General features: G+C 49.3%; 6 protein-coding genes and 1 non-coding gene across 7 annotated transcripts; 4 read left to right on the top strand and 3 right to left on the bottom strand.

The window, feature by feature from the left end:
* Positions 1 to 287: 287 nt before the first annotated feature.
* CI109_105952 (uncharacterized protein) lies at positions 288 to 2,090 on the bottom strand (the record flags this gene model as incomplete). Its single annotated transcript, XM_032005157.1, has 3 exons — positions 288 to 1,618; positions 1,796 to 1,886; positions 2,049 to 2,090. 3 exons carry the CDS (start codon positions 2,088 to 2,090, stop codon positions 288 to 290), a joined length of 1,464 nt encoding a protein of 487 aa, XP_031860669.1.
* Positions 2,091 to 2,485: 395 nt separating this feature from the next.
* Positions 2,486 to 3,197, bottom strand: CI109_105951 (uncharacterized protein; the record flags this gene model as incomplete). The annotated part of the gene is made up of 4 exons (XM_065967753.1): positions 2,486 to 2,701; positions 2,902 to 2,946; positions 3,039 to 3,117; positions 3,190 to 3,197. 4 exons carry the CDS (start codon positions 3,195 to 3,197, stop codon positions 2,486 to 2,488), a joined length of 348 nt encoding a protein of 115 aa, XP_065823825.1.
* Positions 3,198 to 3,560: 363 nt separating this feature from the next.
* Positions 3,561 to 4,626, bottom strand: CI109_105950 (signal peptidase complex catalytic subunit SEC11; the record flags this gene model as incomplete). The annotated part of the gene is made up of 7 exons (XM_032005159.1): positions 3,561 to 3,635; positions 3,715 to 3,751; positions 3,814 to 3,927; positions 4,004 to 4,054; positions 4,158 to 4,256; positions 4,321 to 4,430; positions 4,579 to 4,626. 7 exons carry the CDS (start codon positions 4,624 to 4,626, stop codon positions 3,561 to 3,563), a joined length of 534 nt encoding a protein of 177 aa, XP_031860671.1.
* A 426-nt stretch (positions 4,627 to 5,052) lies between these two features.
* CI109_105949 (tryptophan-tRNA ligase) lies at positions 5,053 to 7,604 on the top strand (the record flags this gene model as incomplete). The annotated part of the gene is made up of 11 exons (XM_032005160.1): positions 5,053 to 5,576; positions 5,676 to 5,825; positions 5,883 to 6,011; positions 6,083 to 6,202; positions 6,253 to 6,299; positions 6,378 to 6,567; positions 6,623 to 6,706; positions 6,761 to 6,893; positions 6,966 to 7,271; positions 7,351 to 7,437; positions 7,500 to 7,604. 11 exons carry the CDS (start codon positions 5,053 to 5,055, stop codon positions 7,602 to 7,604), a joined length of 1,875 nt encoding a protein of 624 aa, XP_031860672.1.
* Positions 7,605 to 7,972: 368 nt separating this feature from the next.
* CI109_105948 (uncharacterized protein) lies at positions 7,973 to 11,672 on the top strand (the record flags this gene model as incomplete). Its single annotated transcript, XM_032005161.1, has 11 exons — positions 7,973 to 8,113; positions 8,186 to 8,242; positions 8,333 to 8,503; positions 8,569 to 8,978; positions 9,052 to 10,082; positions 10,146 to 10,618; positions 10,680 to 10,943; positions 11,048 to 11,174; positions 11,228 to 11,394; positions 11,456 to 11,568; positions 11,636 to 11,672. The coding sequence occupies 11 exons, from the start codon at positions 7,973 to 7,975 to the stop codon at positions 11,670 to 11,672; spliced, it is 2,991 nt and encodes a 996-aa protein (XP_031860673.1).
* A 1,152-nt stretch (positions 11,673 to 12,824) lies between these two features.
* CI109_105947 lies at positions 12,825 to 12,918 on the top strand. The gene has a single exon. It is a non-coding gene; the product is annotated as a tRNA-OTHER (tRNA).
* A 223-nt stretch (positions 12,919 to 13,141) lies between these two features.
* CI109_105946 (dimethyladenosine transferase) lies at positions 13,142 to 14,604 on the top strand (the record flags this gene model as incomplete). The annotated part of the gene is made up of 6 exons (XM_032005162.2): positions 13,142 to 13,329; positions 13,442 to 13,603; positions 13,712 to 13,805; positions 13,907 to 14,302; positions 14,396 to 14,502; positions 14,571 to 14,604. 6 exons carry the CDS (start codon positions 13,142 to 13,144, stop codon positions 14,602 to 14,604), a joined length of 981 nt encoding a protein of 326 aa, XP_031860674.2.
* Positions 14,605 to 15,020: the final 416 nt, after the last annotated feature.

The raw sequence follows: 15,020 nt of genomic DNA, 5'->3' as shown, positions 1-15,020 counted from the left end.
GGTTGGTCTTCGAACCGCTTAATGATTCACGTTACGAGTATGTCATTGTTCCGACTGTACCGAGACGATTGCAGCAGATGGTCAGGTGCCCCTCCGCTGAATACTTGTTCATCATATCGCATGCCGCATCTAGCTTCTATATACAACATTCGTAACAGAGTCGTAGATCGAATAGTCCAACAACTACAATATATACAACCTCGTCGGAACCTCATCTAATAAGTCGTCACGCCGGCGTACCACTCATTCTTCTCAACATCGATGAACATAGGGTCATCGTGCCCCCTTCACCACCCCCTTGAGAGATCCGCGTTCTCGCCCAGCACTTCCGTTCCCTCCTCCTCCATCCACTCTTGCAGTCTCACAAATCTCACCCTCTCCGCCCTTTTCCCCACCTCCTCTTCCCTGCCCTTTGCTCTCAATCTAACTTCCATCCTCCTTCTCACTCTCTCTTCCATAATCTTCCCCACCCTTTCTTTACCCTGCTGCATCACTCCTACACCCATATTCAACAGTTCCCCATCCATATTCTCCACGCCTACAACTCTCACTTCCGTTTCACCCGGTACCGACAGACAAGTCTCGGCTATATCTTCTGCCAGATTCAGATACGATGTCCAAGTTGGATCTTGTCTACTATCATAGTATGCGATTTGCCATGGTTTGTATGGTGTTGGAGTTGAGAAGACAATAGTCAATCTTTGTAGATCTGAGAGGGTCTTGTATTTGTGGAAAGCATGATGATGATCTTGATAATCTTTCGCATCGTAGGATTGTCCGGTGGGTAAAACGACGTAAAGATCGAGAATACCTTTCGGTAAAGCTGATCGACCACCAAACGTGCCATTACCATGATGTCCACTGGCCGAGTGACGCCCATGACCTTCCCTACCGCCACCGCGATTGTCGACATCATCCAGCGTGAGTGTAAGGGTGCTATCCCCATCGATGATGGTGCTGGGTGGGGGAGTACTTCGTGTGCTTGTACGACTGAAAGTGGTCGTATGCGTTGGGGAGATCGGTAAAGACAATGACGTGGTCGGTGATGAAGTGTAATTTGGGAAAGCGGTAGGTAAGACGACGAGCGGACTTCTCGCACCGAGTATGATCATTCGATCGATCCTATAATCGAGATCCAGTAAAAGCGGACAATGATGTGGATATCGAGGACAAAATGTGAGATGGTAATCGAATTCGTCGGCCAAGACGATACGTAGTGTCTTCATCTTGGGTGTCAGAGCGCTCAATGACAAAGGGGGACATTCCCAAATCTCTTTCCCCCTCCCTCTCTCATCATCACTCTCATCGTCATCATCGTCTCCGTGAGAAAGAAGCGTCACTTCTTGAGTCAACTTCAATAGACGATCTTTGAACTTCTTCCTCCCTACAGCCACCTTCCCCGTCACTGCTTCATGTACCACAGCCGATCCGCTCAAAACAGGTCTGAAGTCGGTCGAACATAGCGTTAGGGACGAATAGAGGATCGTGCCCGCCAGATGGAAGAATAGTCGAGAGACAGTAAGACAATGTGCGAGGGTGGAAGGGTCGGCAAAGGATAAGATGCGGATGATGATAGAGGTAGGAAGGTGGGAGGTTTGTCTACGTCGTCGGGTCTCGGCTGTGGATCAACGTAGCACATTAGCTTGGGCAGAATTGTCAGAAGACACGAGGAAGGGACAGGGAGAGTACGACCACGAGACGAGCTGTTGAGCTCAGATGATCCAGAATGTACGACCGTGGAATGTGCGGTGAAGTATACAAGGTCTGTACTCTGCGACGTTTAGGGTTCACTCACCCGTATGATGTAGCTCCAAAGTCGATCTTGGTCTGGCGATGGGATTCCTCGATCGACTGAGTGGTTTACTCGACCCGAATCCCAGGAGGTCCTACGAAGTTGATGCAGGTCAGCCAGCTACTCTCGTATAAGCCGTCTGCGTGACAGATCGTCGAACAGAAAAGACGATCAATGTAGTGGAGAAGCGTGGACACCCTCCACATTCCTCCATCCAGGTAACTCGTAACGTAATTTGAACCTAGGACCGACTTACTGCTAAATCTGCAAAGCTCGTAGCTCTCGAACTGGATCTCATCTCGTCGCGTCCGGTCTGCTCGAGTACATGGAATCGTCAAAGATGCGCATCAGGGAGCGAGCTCGATAATGGACAGAGAGAGCTATGTATATATATGTATACGTTTTAGTGGGACTACTTCGACGAAAGGTTTCGAGATTTTTCGGGTGAGATGCGTGGGTGAAATATTTGTTGACGATACGGTGGCCGCCGGTAGTTGATAACCCCAGATTACAGTGGTCTAGGCCTTGGCGTCGAGTCAGATCAAAGCGTACATCACCATACTGATGCTCCACATACATCCGGTCTAATACTGCAGTGTAGCTTATGCGGCTGACTGCATGGAGATCATATCCCAACCTGATTCTGTGTATAAAAATACTGTACAACCCGTCCCAAACAGTCTCATCTGAAACTCAGTACTCCTCACCGCTCAATCCTCCTCCTCCTCCGGTACCGACAGAACTCGGCGCAGCCCTCCACACTTTCGCAAGTAGCCAGAGTAAGACGACAGCACCGACTATGTATGCTATTGTTCGATATTGACGGAGTGTAGAGGTGGATGCCATGGATCGGGAGTGATGACGTGATGTTGAGAAGAGGGAAGAGGCAAAAGATGAGAATGAGTTGGTCTACGAGATTGAGCAGACATCCCGGTGGAGTTGAGAGGACATGCAGCAATAGAGAAATAGGGAGGAAGACCTGAGCGTCAGTATGGACAGACAAGATCTGAGGGCTTGGGACAGGGGAACACACCGTTCGATCAAGCTGTTCACCGCGATATAATATCAGCACAGACTCGTTAGAACTGAGAGCGAGATCGTGAACATACCTGATCATTCTGGCGATTTGCATCGTCTAGAATATCGATCGTTACCTACACACCCATACCAGACTGACATTAGCTCATTGCTCCCTCAACCGAGACTGTTCATGCTGAGCATCAGAGGCGGAAGGGTAGTGACGTACCGAACGTAATGACTTGATCTTGCTATGTAACGAAGTGAGCTCTTCCTCATTCTGGTTCTCAAGTGTTTGGTCTGATGCGCTACGAGTCGTAAGAAGCGAGAGATGTCAGCTTGTCGTATGCTTGCTGGACACCTATGGGTGAGAAGCTAACCTAGGCATTTTCGCGAATGGGTGTGATTAAGGGCAAAGTACAGAAATGAATGACGAGATGCAAAGTTTTATGAGTCCGGCGATGCTGATGACAATATCGAGTATGAGGTCTGATGCAACGTCGTTCTATGACAGCTTGTTGGTCGAAGACAGTAAACGTTTTGGAGTCGTGAATTCGAGGGAAATACAAACCAAAGTGAAAGGCGAAATGCGAGTCTATCAACAAATACAACGCGACGTGCGGAGGAATTCACCCATCCTTGGCCCCGCGTTTCATCATCGTCCAGAATTCCACCAGGACTGCAGCATCATCATGCTTATTCCATGCGACACACAACTATGACCCAACAAATGCATACAACACACGCTCATCTACTGTTCTTTCTGTATCAAGAGGAATAACCCGACTACTCCTAACAGTGCATACTTGAGTTGAGGGAAATCGTTCTGCAACGTAACGTAGCGAGGCGAAGTGTTAGCTAATATTCCTATCCCAACAAGAAGTGCAGAGGCTGAAATAATTCACCATGGCAATCGTCACGTATCCCACGTATGGTAAGAATCTACATATGACCAATGTCAGTTTGTGAACGTATGGCTCCACGCACTGCTTTGCCCAGCTCACCCTCTGACTTTGCCGATGATATGTTTTCGTTCTAGCCACTGGATACCTCCATAGAGCATGATATCATCTCCATCGTTATTGTCGCCTTTTGTCAACAAGAGCTGAGTTGTATTACTATAGTAGTAACAGAAAGTGAGATCATTGTCAGTCACTTGCCATATGCTGTATCACGGCGCAATCGGTAACTAACGTGACGTGAGACTCGATCACTCGATGAACGATTGGGATATCCCCTCCGGGTCTGAAACGTCGGACATCAGCATATGACCAGAAACAACACGACACAGTCCAGCAGAGTGGATAACACTAGTAGGGAGAGAAGAAGAGGGTCCAGTCTCACTCACATCTTGTACACCGTAATATCTCCAACTTCATACGGCACATCTGCAGGATTCGTCAAGAACAAGATATCACCTCGGTAGAAAGCAGGCTCCATTGATCCTCTGCACGAGGGAGATAATCAGCTGCGACCCTCCCGCTGATATGGTAAGAGGTTAATTAGCTTACGAAAGGACAACGACTATGGGTGATTCGGAGTTGGTGAACAGACATAGACCCTTCCACATCATTAGACCGGATGCGACGACTGTCAGGAAGTTGAGTGCTTGGAAGAGGAGCTGTGTTGGGTCGAGCGATCAGCATGCGGTACATGTTTGCTTCAGATACGAGGCAAAGCAGTCAAGGTTGGAGGAAGAGCAGCTAATCAGGATTGTGCATGCCAACTGGGACGAGAAACGGTGTGTTCGTAACGAGAATGCCACTCACGCCTTGCACTCCGAGCTTCCGAAAGCGCGCTATTTCTGATGCGAACATGATGTCGACGTTCTCTCTATGTACCGCGGCGGTACAGTGTATCGGTCTTAGTCGTATGTGCTACCTAATGACCATATATGCATCGACGACGTCCAACATTCATTCCACGTTGAGAGAAAGTCAACCTTCGCGTCCCCTCCACCCACAGTCAACAGCAGCGGAGGACAATCAACAATCCCAATGATAAATTCCACGTCACCTGATATCTGACTCTGACTCACCACTCTCTCACTATTCGGTTGTCGTCCTTATCCAACGTTCCCGTCCATGACTTTTACCTACCCCTCTCATCGACTTCTGCTCTCCTCCAGACTCTGTATGATCGTTAGGCCTCGCCACATCAAGGCCTTTGCAAACATCCCTCGTCCCATCTGCATATACAAACGTTACGCGTCGAAAAACACGACCACCCCTCCTGGAACAACAATGTCTTCACTCACTCCTGATCAACCTTCGAAATCAGGTGCTATGACACCTGGTGCCATCGCTACCCAATTCTCGAAGCTGGATCTCCCTGCACCCACAAATCTCAAATTATCACTTCCCAACTCTGCCAAATCCCCTACCACCTCCTCGGCACCCAACAGCGCTGTCGGCTCAGCCCAACCAACTAGTGCTCTTTCACCTTTGTCCGCTGGGACAGACGATACTGGTGATTTGTCCGGACCTGAACCCGAGGCGATCATCGTCGCTCGTCATAAGGCTCGTTCGGAATCAATGTCTGAACAGATCTCGGAACGATTGGCTCAGATGAAGTTGCCTCAACCGGAGAGGATTTTCGGTCCGGACGAAGGTGAAAGTCCAGCTGCGAAAGAGACGAATCAAGGAGAAGGGAGACAAGGAGTGAACCCCGATGAGTGGGAGAAACTCAAGTTGGGAGACGATTATCAGGTCCCAGAAGCGGTCAAGGAACCTGTCAGAATGACACACTCTAGACATACTAGCAGAGCGTGAGTCGCGTCATGCTCGTTCAACAATGAAGGATGCTTGGTATGAGGAACCGGTTCAAAGAATGGATTGCTGACTTTTGCTTTCTCGGGATCACACAGTGACTCGGCCATCCCAAAAGAACCTACAATTAGAGAAACTGCTGAGCCTTCCGCTTCGACCTCCACCGGAGCACCCGTCGCGAAAGAACAGGTAATCACCCCCTTCGATGTGGAAGCAGGGGTGGACGAGAATGGAAAGCCGCTTGCCATGTGAGCTGAATGTTCGAGTCCAGCAATGAAATTACCAGCTGACGCGTCGGCTTGTAGTGACTACGAGAAGTTGACAAAGCGATTCGGAGCTACTCTGATTGACCAAGCCCTGTTGGACCGATTCGAACGAGTGACTGGTCACAAGCCCCATCCTCTCTTGCGACGTGGTACTTTTTACTCTCACCGGTGAGTAAACACCTTCCCATATGGGCATTTGGGTCGTATATCGGTAAGCTAACATACACATCGCCTTGCAGTGACCTCCACTTCATTCTCGACCGATATGAAAAGGGTCAACCCTTCTACCTCTACACTGGACGAGGCCCTAGTACCGGTTCCATGCACATGGGCCACTTGATCCCGTTCATGTTTACTGCGTAAGTTGCTCTCAAATCCGACGCCGAACTTCGCTCACGAACATGTGCAGCTGGTTACAAAAGGTTTTCAACGTCCCTCTCGTCATCCAGATCACTGGTGAGTGCGCGATTTTGATCGCAGTCTCGCGGCGCCCTCGTTCTGGTATGGCCCATCAGTCGCTGACGAGATGTATAGACGACGAGAAATATCTCCTCCAACGTGACGTTAAGAAGCAAGCCGAGATCATGAAGAAGATCAAGGCTAAGAAGCCCCTCGAGCTTCTGCGATATTACAAGGCGATGGGTCAGGATAACATCAAGGATATCGTTGCTTGTGGTTTCATCCCCGAGAAGACCTTCATCTTCTCTGATCTCAACCACGTCAGGTGAGTAATGGTCCATTCTTGTTGCCTAGACCGGAAAGCTGACGAATGAGTATAGCGGAACATTCTACGAGAACGTTACCCTCATCGCCAAGTGTATTACACAAAGTCAAAGCAGAAATACTTTTGGTTTCACTGACTCGTGAGTATCTATCAACGTGACTGATGCTGGGATCATCGACTGATGTTCGAGCAGTGACAACGTCGGCACCCTCCACTTTGCTGCTATTCAAGCGGCACCTTCCTTCTCCAACTCCTTCCCTCAAATCTTCGGTGCCCGTGATGATGTCCCTGCTTTGATTCCTTGCGCTATCGATCAGGACCCTTATGTGAGCTGGATTGTCTGCGGGGATGTCGTGTCTCCATGTCCGATGAGCTGACGTTATGGCCGCTTCGCACAGTTCCTGTTATGTCGTGACGCTGCCGATCGATTACAGTACAGGAAGCCCGCCCTGATCCACGCCAAGTTCCTCCCCGCGCTCCAAGGTGCTGGTACAAAGATGTCCGCTTCCAAGGAGAACACTGCCATCTTTGTGTCGGACGACGCAAAGAAGATTGCGAAGAAGATCAAGTCCAACGCGTTCTCAGGTGGTGGTGCTACGCAAGAGGAGCACAAGAAGAATGGAGGTAACCCGGATGTCGACATTGCGTATCAGTATCTGAGTTTCTTCGAGGATGATGACGCGAAGATGGAGAGCCTGGCGAAGGTGAGTTGAATTAGGACGTCTGGTGCACTGCAGGATTGAGTGCCGTACAAGAAGGATCTTGGCTGACATTTGGTATTAGGGATACCGAGCGGGTACACTCAGTACCAGCGAGATGAAGCAGGCTTGTATCGAGAAGATCCAAGAGATTGTTGAAGAGTTCCAGAAGGTGAGCTGACACCCTCGGTCGAGTGTTGAAGGTGGATGTGCAAACTAATGAAATGTACTCAGAACCGAGCTGCCGTCACCGACGAGACCCTCGCCTACTACCAAGATTCCACAAGGAAGATTGACCCTCGACCAAAGGCAAAGGCAGAGGCTGCTGCGACTGCTTAGTGCGACGAAGATATGCTTTCTTGGGTTATGCGATTCGGTACTGCTGTGTTATATATAGACGAGCATGCATATATACATTTGAGCCATGGCAAGGAAAGAGAGTCAGTGCAGTGCAGTGCCACATTGAGTGAAATCCCGATTCCGCCACGTTGTGCTGTGGTTGCTGCTGCAAGACGCGCGTTCGTCGTTGATGCATCAGTCAAGTTGGTTGGAAATCGTCATTCTACAACTTATCGACTTGCTCCTTCATCAGCTCTACCTCTATACCCACTTGTACATCACCAGCACTCCCTTCCATCGCTTTGACATACTCTCTAATCCCCTCTCAAAACTTATCGTAGCTCTACCTCACATTTCACCTGTTCAACATGTCAGACGGCGATCGACCCACCTTCGACATTGCCGTCCCTTCCAAAGACCCAGAGCCCAAAGATGCTGACAAGCCCAAGAGCAATGGCGATCTGAAGGGCAAGGGGAAAGACGAGGGCAAAGATGAATTCACCGATATGGTGAGCTTCCTGAACCGTTTTTAGCTGTTGCTGGTGAACAAATGTGCTGACCTGCATGCGCTTTCCTAACAGAGCGAGGAAGATATACAGTTGAAGGCAGAGTTGGAGATGCTTGTACAGCGATTAAAAGTAGGTCAACCGATATCTGATTCGGATGAGAGAGCTCTGTAGAAGTGGACTAGAGTGCGATCGCTGACATCTAAACCTATCCTCCTATAGGAACCTGAAACCAATCTCTACCTTCCTGCACTGGAATCACTTCGAACGTTGATCAGAACCTCCACAAGCTCAATGACCTCTGTCCCGAAACCTCTAAAGTTCCTGAGACCGTTCTATGAGGAGCTGGGCAAGGTTCGAGATAGCTGGGACGAAAGTCTGAAAGAACAACGGGTGAGTTGATCAGCTCTGTCCATCTTGATTACCATTCGTGCTGATGATATATGCGACTTGGCCAGTCACTCCTCGCTTCTATCCTCTCTGTACTTGCCATGACGTATTCGGACACTGGCAAGCGCGAAACACTTCACTATCGACTCTTATCCGAATCTACCGAAGCTCCAGGTCTTTGGGGACACGAATACGTTCGACATCTCTCCGCCGAACTCGGTGAAGAGTACGCAACTACATTCTCAGAGTCCGAAGAACCCGTCTCTACTGGCACAGATGGCGAGACAGGTCCCGCCACAGCTACCAAATATACTACAGAGCAACTTCGATCGTTAGCGTTGGACCTCGTCGCGTTCTTCTTGAAGCACAATGCGGAGGCAGACGCGGTGGATCTGTTATTGGAATTGGAGAACATTGAGGCGATCGTGGAGCTGGTGGATGACAAGACTTTCGAACGAGTCTGTAGATATATGGTTAGGTGAGTTGCCTCTTCTCCCATGTCGCCTTTGCGTGTACAGAGGGCAGTGCTGATGCTTGAACTTTGTGTTCAGCTGCGTTCCCCTCTTGGTTCCTCCAGATGACTCGGCCTTCCTGGAGACCGCTTCCGTGATATACTCCAAGTATGACCGATATCCCGAAGCTATTGCCCTCGCCGTTCGACTCAACAGTCCATCTCTCATCCGAAAGTACTTCGAAGCACCGACAAACCCGGTCATGAAGAAGCAGCTTGCTTTCTTCCTCGCCCGAGCTCAGACACCTTTACAATGGATTCACACTGCTGAAGGAGCTGAGACAGAGGAAGAGAACCCCCCACCTGAGCTCGAGGAGGACGTTCTTGAGTGTCTCGGCAACGTCAAACTCTCGACTCTTTTCAGGAATTTCGGCAAAGCTGTCGGTGTTGAGGAGCCTCGAGCTGTCGAGGATATCTACAAGTCTCACTTGGAGACCACTCGGGTTGCTGCCCCAGCCGATTCAGCTCGACAAAATCTTGCGTCCACTTTCGTCAACGCATTCGTCAACGCGGGATTCGGTAACGACAAACTCATGGTCAACGCCCCAGAGGGTCAGAGTTGGATCTACAAGAACAAGGACCATGGTATGATGAGCGCTACTGCATCTATCGGAATGAGCGTGTTGTGGGATTCCGAAGCCGGTATCTCCCATATCGACAAGTACTCGTACTCCGCCGAAGAGCACATCAAAGCAGGTGCTTTCCTCGCCACCGGTATCGTCCATGCTGGTATCCGATCTGACACCGACGTCGCTTACGCCTTGCTGGAAGAATACGTCGACAGTAAATCTGTCCCCCTCAAAGTCAGCGCCATTAATGGTCTCGCCATCGCCTATGCTGGATCGTGTCGACAAGATCTGGCCGACAAGCTCTTACCCCATGTCGCGGACGAGACCAACACAATGGAAGTTGTTGCGATGTCGGCTTTGGCTCTTGGTTTCGTCTTTGTTGGTTCAGGCAACGGTGATATCGCCAGTGCCATCTTGCAGACTTTGATGGAGAGAGACGAGGAGCAGTTGACTTCCGAGTGGACTGTGTTTGCGTGCTTGGGTCTCGGCTTACTCTTCTTGGGTAAGCTAGTCGTGTTTTACCCAGAACGACGGGGCAACTAGCTGACAGACTCGTGGTATACAGCTACACAAGAAGCGTCTGAGCCTACCGTCGCTACTCTCAAAGTCATCGAGCACCCCATCGCGACTATCGCTGTCACTATCGTCGAAATGTGTGCCTATGCCGGTACCGGAAACGTTCTGAAAATCCAGGAGTTGTTGCAAGCATGTGCGGAACATGAGGAGAAGCCAAAGAAGGAGGCTGCAGATGGCGAGGCGGCTGCCACTACACCTGAAGGTGACGCCGCAGATGCTTCAGGGGATGTTACGATGGCCGGTGAAGGCGAACCTGTATCTCAACCTATTTCTGCCTCTACGGAGACAGAGGCACCCGCAACAGCGCCTGATGCCGCTGCGGCGCCTGCCGCCGAGGAAGAGGGGAAGGAGACGAAGCCGCAGAGTTTGAAGCACCAGGCTTTCGCTACTATTGGTATTGCGCTCATTGCAATGGGTGAGGACGTCGGTGCGGAGATGGCTTTACGCCAGTTCCAGCATTTGGTGAGTGCCGGCACGGAGGTGAGACATAGATAAGAGCTGACTGTCTTCTCCCCCGGCACAGATGACATACGGTGACCCCATCATCCGTAAATCAGTACCGTTAGCACTCGGTCTCATCTCAGCTTCCAACCCCCAACTCTCGATCCTCGACACACTTTCCAAATACTCTCACGACTCTGATCTCGACGTCGCCATCAACGCTATCCTTTCCATGGGTCTGGTCGGTGCTGGTACGAACAACGCGAGGTTGGCTCAAATGTTGAGAGGGTTGGCGGTGTACTATGCGAAGGAGCCAGATTGTTTCTTCATGGTCAGAATCGCTCAGGTAAGTTGCATCGTTGCGCATGGTTCCACTTCCTTTTGAGACTGCTGTCTCGCGCAGTTTGAGGGGTGTCGAGTAAGATCTAGGCTGACTTGACACGCGTTCAGGGTCTCGTTCACATGGGCAAGGGAACGATCGGTATCAACCCTTACTTCGGCGATGGTCAGGTTCTGAGCAGAACAGCCGTTGCTGGATTGTTGTCCGTGATCGTCTCATTTACAGATGCGAGGAAGTGTAAGTCCAGCGTTCAATATCCCAGACAGCGATGACGGCTGACCATCATACAGTCGTTCTGAGTAAAAACCATTGGATGCTTTACTGGCTTGTCACAGCCATGTTCCCTCAGTTCCTCATCACGTTAGACGAGGAATTGGAGGAGAAGCCTGTGACAGTGCGAGTGGGTCAAGCGGTCAACACGATCGGTTTGGCGGGGACACGACATGGTATCAGTGGGGTGAGTGTGATCATCCTCCCTGCTTAGATTGCCGTGCCGATCGCTGATATCTCTTGTTCAGTTCCAAACACATCAATCGCCTGTACGAATCGCAACTGGGGAAAGAGCAGAGTTGGGAACGAACGAATTCTTCCCCTACCAAAGTGTACTAGAAGGTCTCGTCATCCTGAAAAAGTAAGTCTGCCCATCAGAGTGCACCAAGCGTAGAAGGTGGACTGAGTGCTGATTCATCGTTGTTCAGGAACGAGCAATACGATGCTGAAGACATGCAGACGTAGAAAAGCCAAAAGTGGTAGATGAAATGTAGATACGATTGATCGAAGCGATAATGGCGAGTTAGTCGAGTTGCATGATGGAAGATGTAGGAACGCAAATGCATTACATTACATTGATCGTGATGCTCGAGAGAGTCAGGCAGCGAGAAAGCATAGTGACACTCGCCGCGGTTGTGTGTGGAAGCAGGCGAATCTTGTCTTTTCCAGGTAGTTCTACTGTGACCTTGTGCCTAACCATTGCCCTACAATGGTTCGTGATTCCGTATTCCGTACTCGTGCACGGTGCAGATTCTCCAGTAGATGATATGCTGCAATAGTCTGCCACAGTTTGTCTATGGCATCTTTAGGGAACGATCTGACATTTTCTGCCTCTAAGATCATAACTGTCGTAATGTCAGTGTCGAGCTAAGGTGAGATGTACTCGAAGACAGTATGAAAAAAGCCTTCGACTACAGCAATTGTTTTCATGACTCCTCCTGTGTTCGGTCGGAACTGGCGAAGGCGTTTGGATATAATAGTAACCTCGAAGGGGATAAGAGACGCATGGTCGACGGTTAGTTGGTGAGTCGGACTAACGAGAGGGTAATACTTGAGTGCAGGTCACATAATCAAGATTGCTGAAGCGCTGTTTATGTACGCCTTTTTACCCCAATAACTCCCAGAGATTATTTGATGATCGACCATATGCCCACTTGGTCAATCAAGAGCAGTATGAAAGAGTTACCGTTAGACCCAGATCATTATCTCACAAGGAAAGGTCTCTCTCCATCTTTGTAATTGGCACAAAAGACAATTGGAGAGTTTTCCTTCAGTCGATATATTTCTTCCGAAAGAAAAATAATTAACATCAACAAACATTTTGCGGCACAATCAACACACACCAAGACGAGTTGCTCGATAAGGTTGAGGATAATCGTCTGCGTTTGCTTCATATACATGATCTGGTTGTGTGGTTTCGACTAACTAAACAGAAGCCTCGTATAAGTTCATCGACCTAGATAATCGGTTCAAGCGAATACGGATCTGCATGCTTCTCTCATCTGTCAGACACAAAAAAAGAACAGAAGGGAAGACAGAAAAGACTATCGATCAATCCCTTGGCAATGGCTTGATAATATATATAAAGATGTTGAAATCACCCGAACATCAACCAATGGGCCGGTGTTGCAGTGGTAGCATTCTAGACTTCGAGGTCGTGAACTGGAGTTTCATCTAGCGGTCGCGGGTTCAAATCCCGTCCGGCCTTTCATTTTTGCCTTTTTGTCCAAATCACTTCTCGTCGTATGAGCAGAGTGTCCGGCTTGCAAACACGTGACTTTGTTACCAAAAGTTGAGGATTCGTCCATCCACTTGTTCACTTCCCTCCATCCATCATCAATCAATCAATATTTGTGTTTGCTTTCAACCTTTTTTGTCCAAGACAATCTCCGATCTTGCATACGTCCTTCCCCGCTCAAATACGACAACGCACGATGCCAAAAGCTACTACCTCGACATTCAGAGTCCAACCCACGTCTGCAGCCGCTCGACCTAAGAAGAATGGCGAATCATCGGCTGGTGGTTCGGCAGCAGGAGGAGGTGGATCAGGAGCTAGAAATCATCTTTTCGATACGGCGAAATTCGGGCAACACATCTTGACTAATCCGCTCGTTGCACAAGGGTAAGTCGAGTCGACACTATCCTTCCAGCATGCTGCTCTCCAAGCGACAATTGCGATAATTCTTTCGACCAACGTAGCAGCATAATGCTGATACAATCTGGTCTACACGTAGGATCGTCGACAAAGCCAATTTGAAACCCACCGATGTGGTCCTCGAAGTCGGTCCTGGTACTGGTAATTTGACAGTCCGTATCCTGCCCGCGTGTCGAAAGGTGATTGCGTCAGAGATGGATCCTCGAATGGCTGCGGAAGTCCAAAAACGAGTTCTGGGAAAGTGAGTCAGGACGGGAAAATTCAACACGCTCATTTTACCGGGCTGAGGTTTGTCGGGATAAAAGAAGAGAGGAAGCGGTCGTGCTGATGATTATCTTGGCGATCTCAGGCCTGAGCAGAAAAAGTTGGAATTGATCGTAGGAGATTTCATCAAGATTGATTTACCATATTTCGACGTTTGTATATCCAACACACCGTATCAGGTATGTCAATGTTCTCTTGCATCGCCTTCCACCTACCTACATTACACCTGAACGGCCAAGATTGTCAAGCTGATCATCACCCTTCTTCCACGCCTTCATAGATCTCCTCCCCACTGGTGTTCAAACTCCTCTCACAACGACCTATCCCCCGATGTGCCGTCCTCATGTTCCAGCGTGAATTCGCCCTTCGACTAGTCGCCACCCCCAACACAAAACTATGGTGTCGACTCTCCGCCAATGTCCAGCTCTACGCTCGTGTCGAACATATCATGAAAGTCGGTAAAGGGAACTTCAGACCTCCACCTCAGGTCGAATCTTCCGTGGTACGAATCATGCCCAGAGATCCTCCACCACCTATCAAGTTTGAGGAGTTTGATGGATTGAATAGGGTGATTTTCTCAAGAGCGAATAAGACGCTCAGAGCGGGGTTCAAGGCGAGAGGTGTGGCGGAGATGTTGGAGAAGAATTATAGGACTTGGTGTGCTGAACAAGGTGTCGTGAGTGCGGATTTCACCGTGACCTATCACCAGTGGGGGAACTCCGCAACGTGATGCGTCTATGCTGACACACGACCTTTCACTTCTTTATAGATTATCGAGGACGGTTTTGATATCAAGAAAAAGATCGACGATATCCTCGAAGAGTCTGGTTATTCAGATAACAGAGCGGCCAAGATGGACGTGGACGATCTGCTGAAGTGAGTCGAGCGTTGTGACGACCGCGCTATGGCTAAGTGCTCTTTGCTGATCATTCTTCTTCGAACAGGCTCTTGGCAGCTTTCAACGTTGCGGGAATGTAAGTCGATCGTCTCACCATCTCTCGCGCAGTGACTGATGTGATCTGTTGTAACTTTAGACATTTCGCCTAATCACACCTTCCTATCATCTCGCCATCGCCAATGTTGTACCACCACCACCCATACCCGTGCCTCGACTTCTCAATATCCATGAATACACCTGCATTCATGCATTTTGAATGTAGATTGTTCCACAGAGATATCAACTATGCTACATACATAACTCATCTCTACATACAGTACTTGTAATGAAAGACAAAGAAGGCATCGACGACTCTTCAACGAGATGCGACGAGCAAAGGGCGAAGAGCGAAAATTGAATTGGTTTGAAAAAGTGTCCAAGGTGAATCTATATATTGCTACTTTACTTACTACGTGATAAAAGTGTCCGTTCTTGTTACTTCCTGATTGTCCTTCTT

The sequence above is a fragment of the Kwoniella shandongensis genome, chromosome 11 (assembly GCF_008629635.2).
Source record: "Kwoniella shandongensis chromosome 11, complete sequence".
NCBI classification, from domain to species: Eukaryota; Fungi; Basidiomycota; class Tremellomycetes; order Tremellales; family Cryptococcaceae; genus Kwoniella; species Kwoniella shandongensis.
This window is presented reverse-complemented; position numbering and strand designations above follow the sequence as displayed.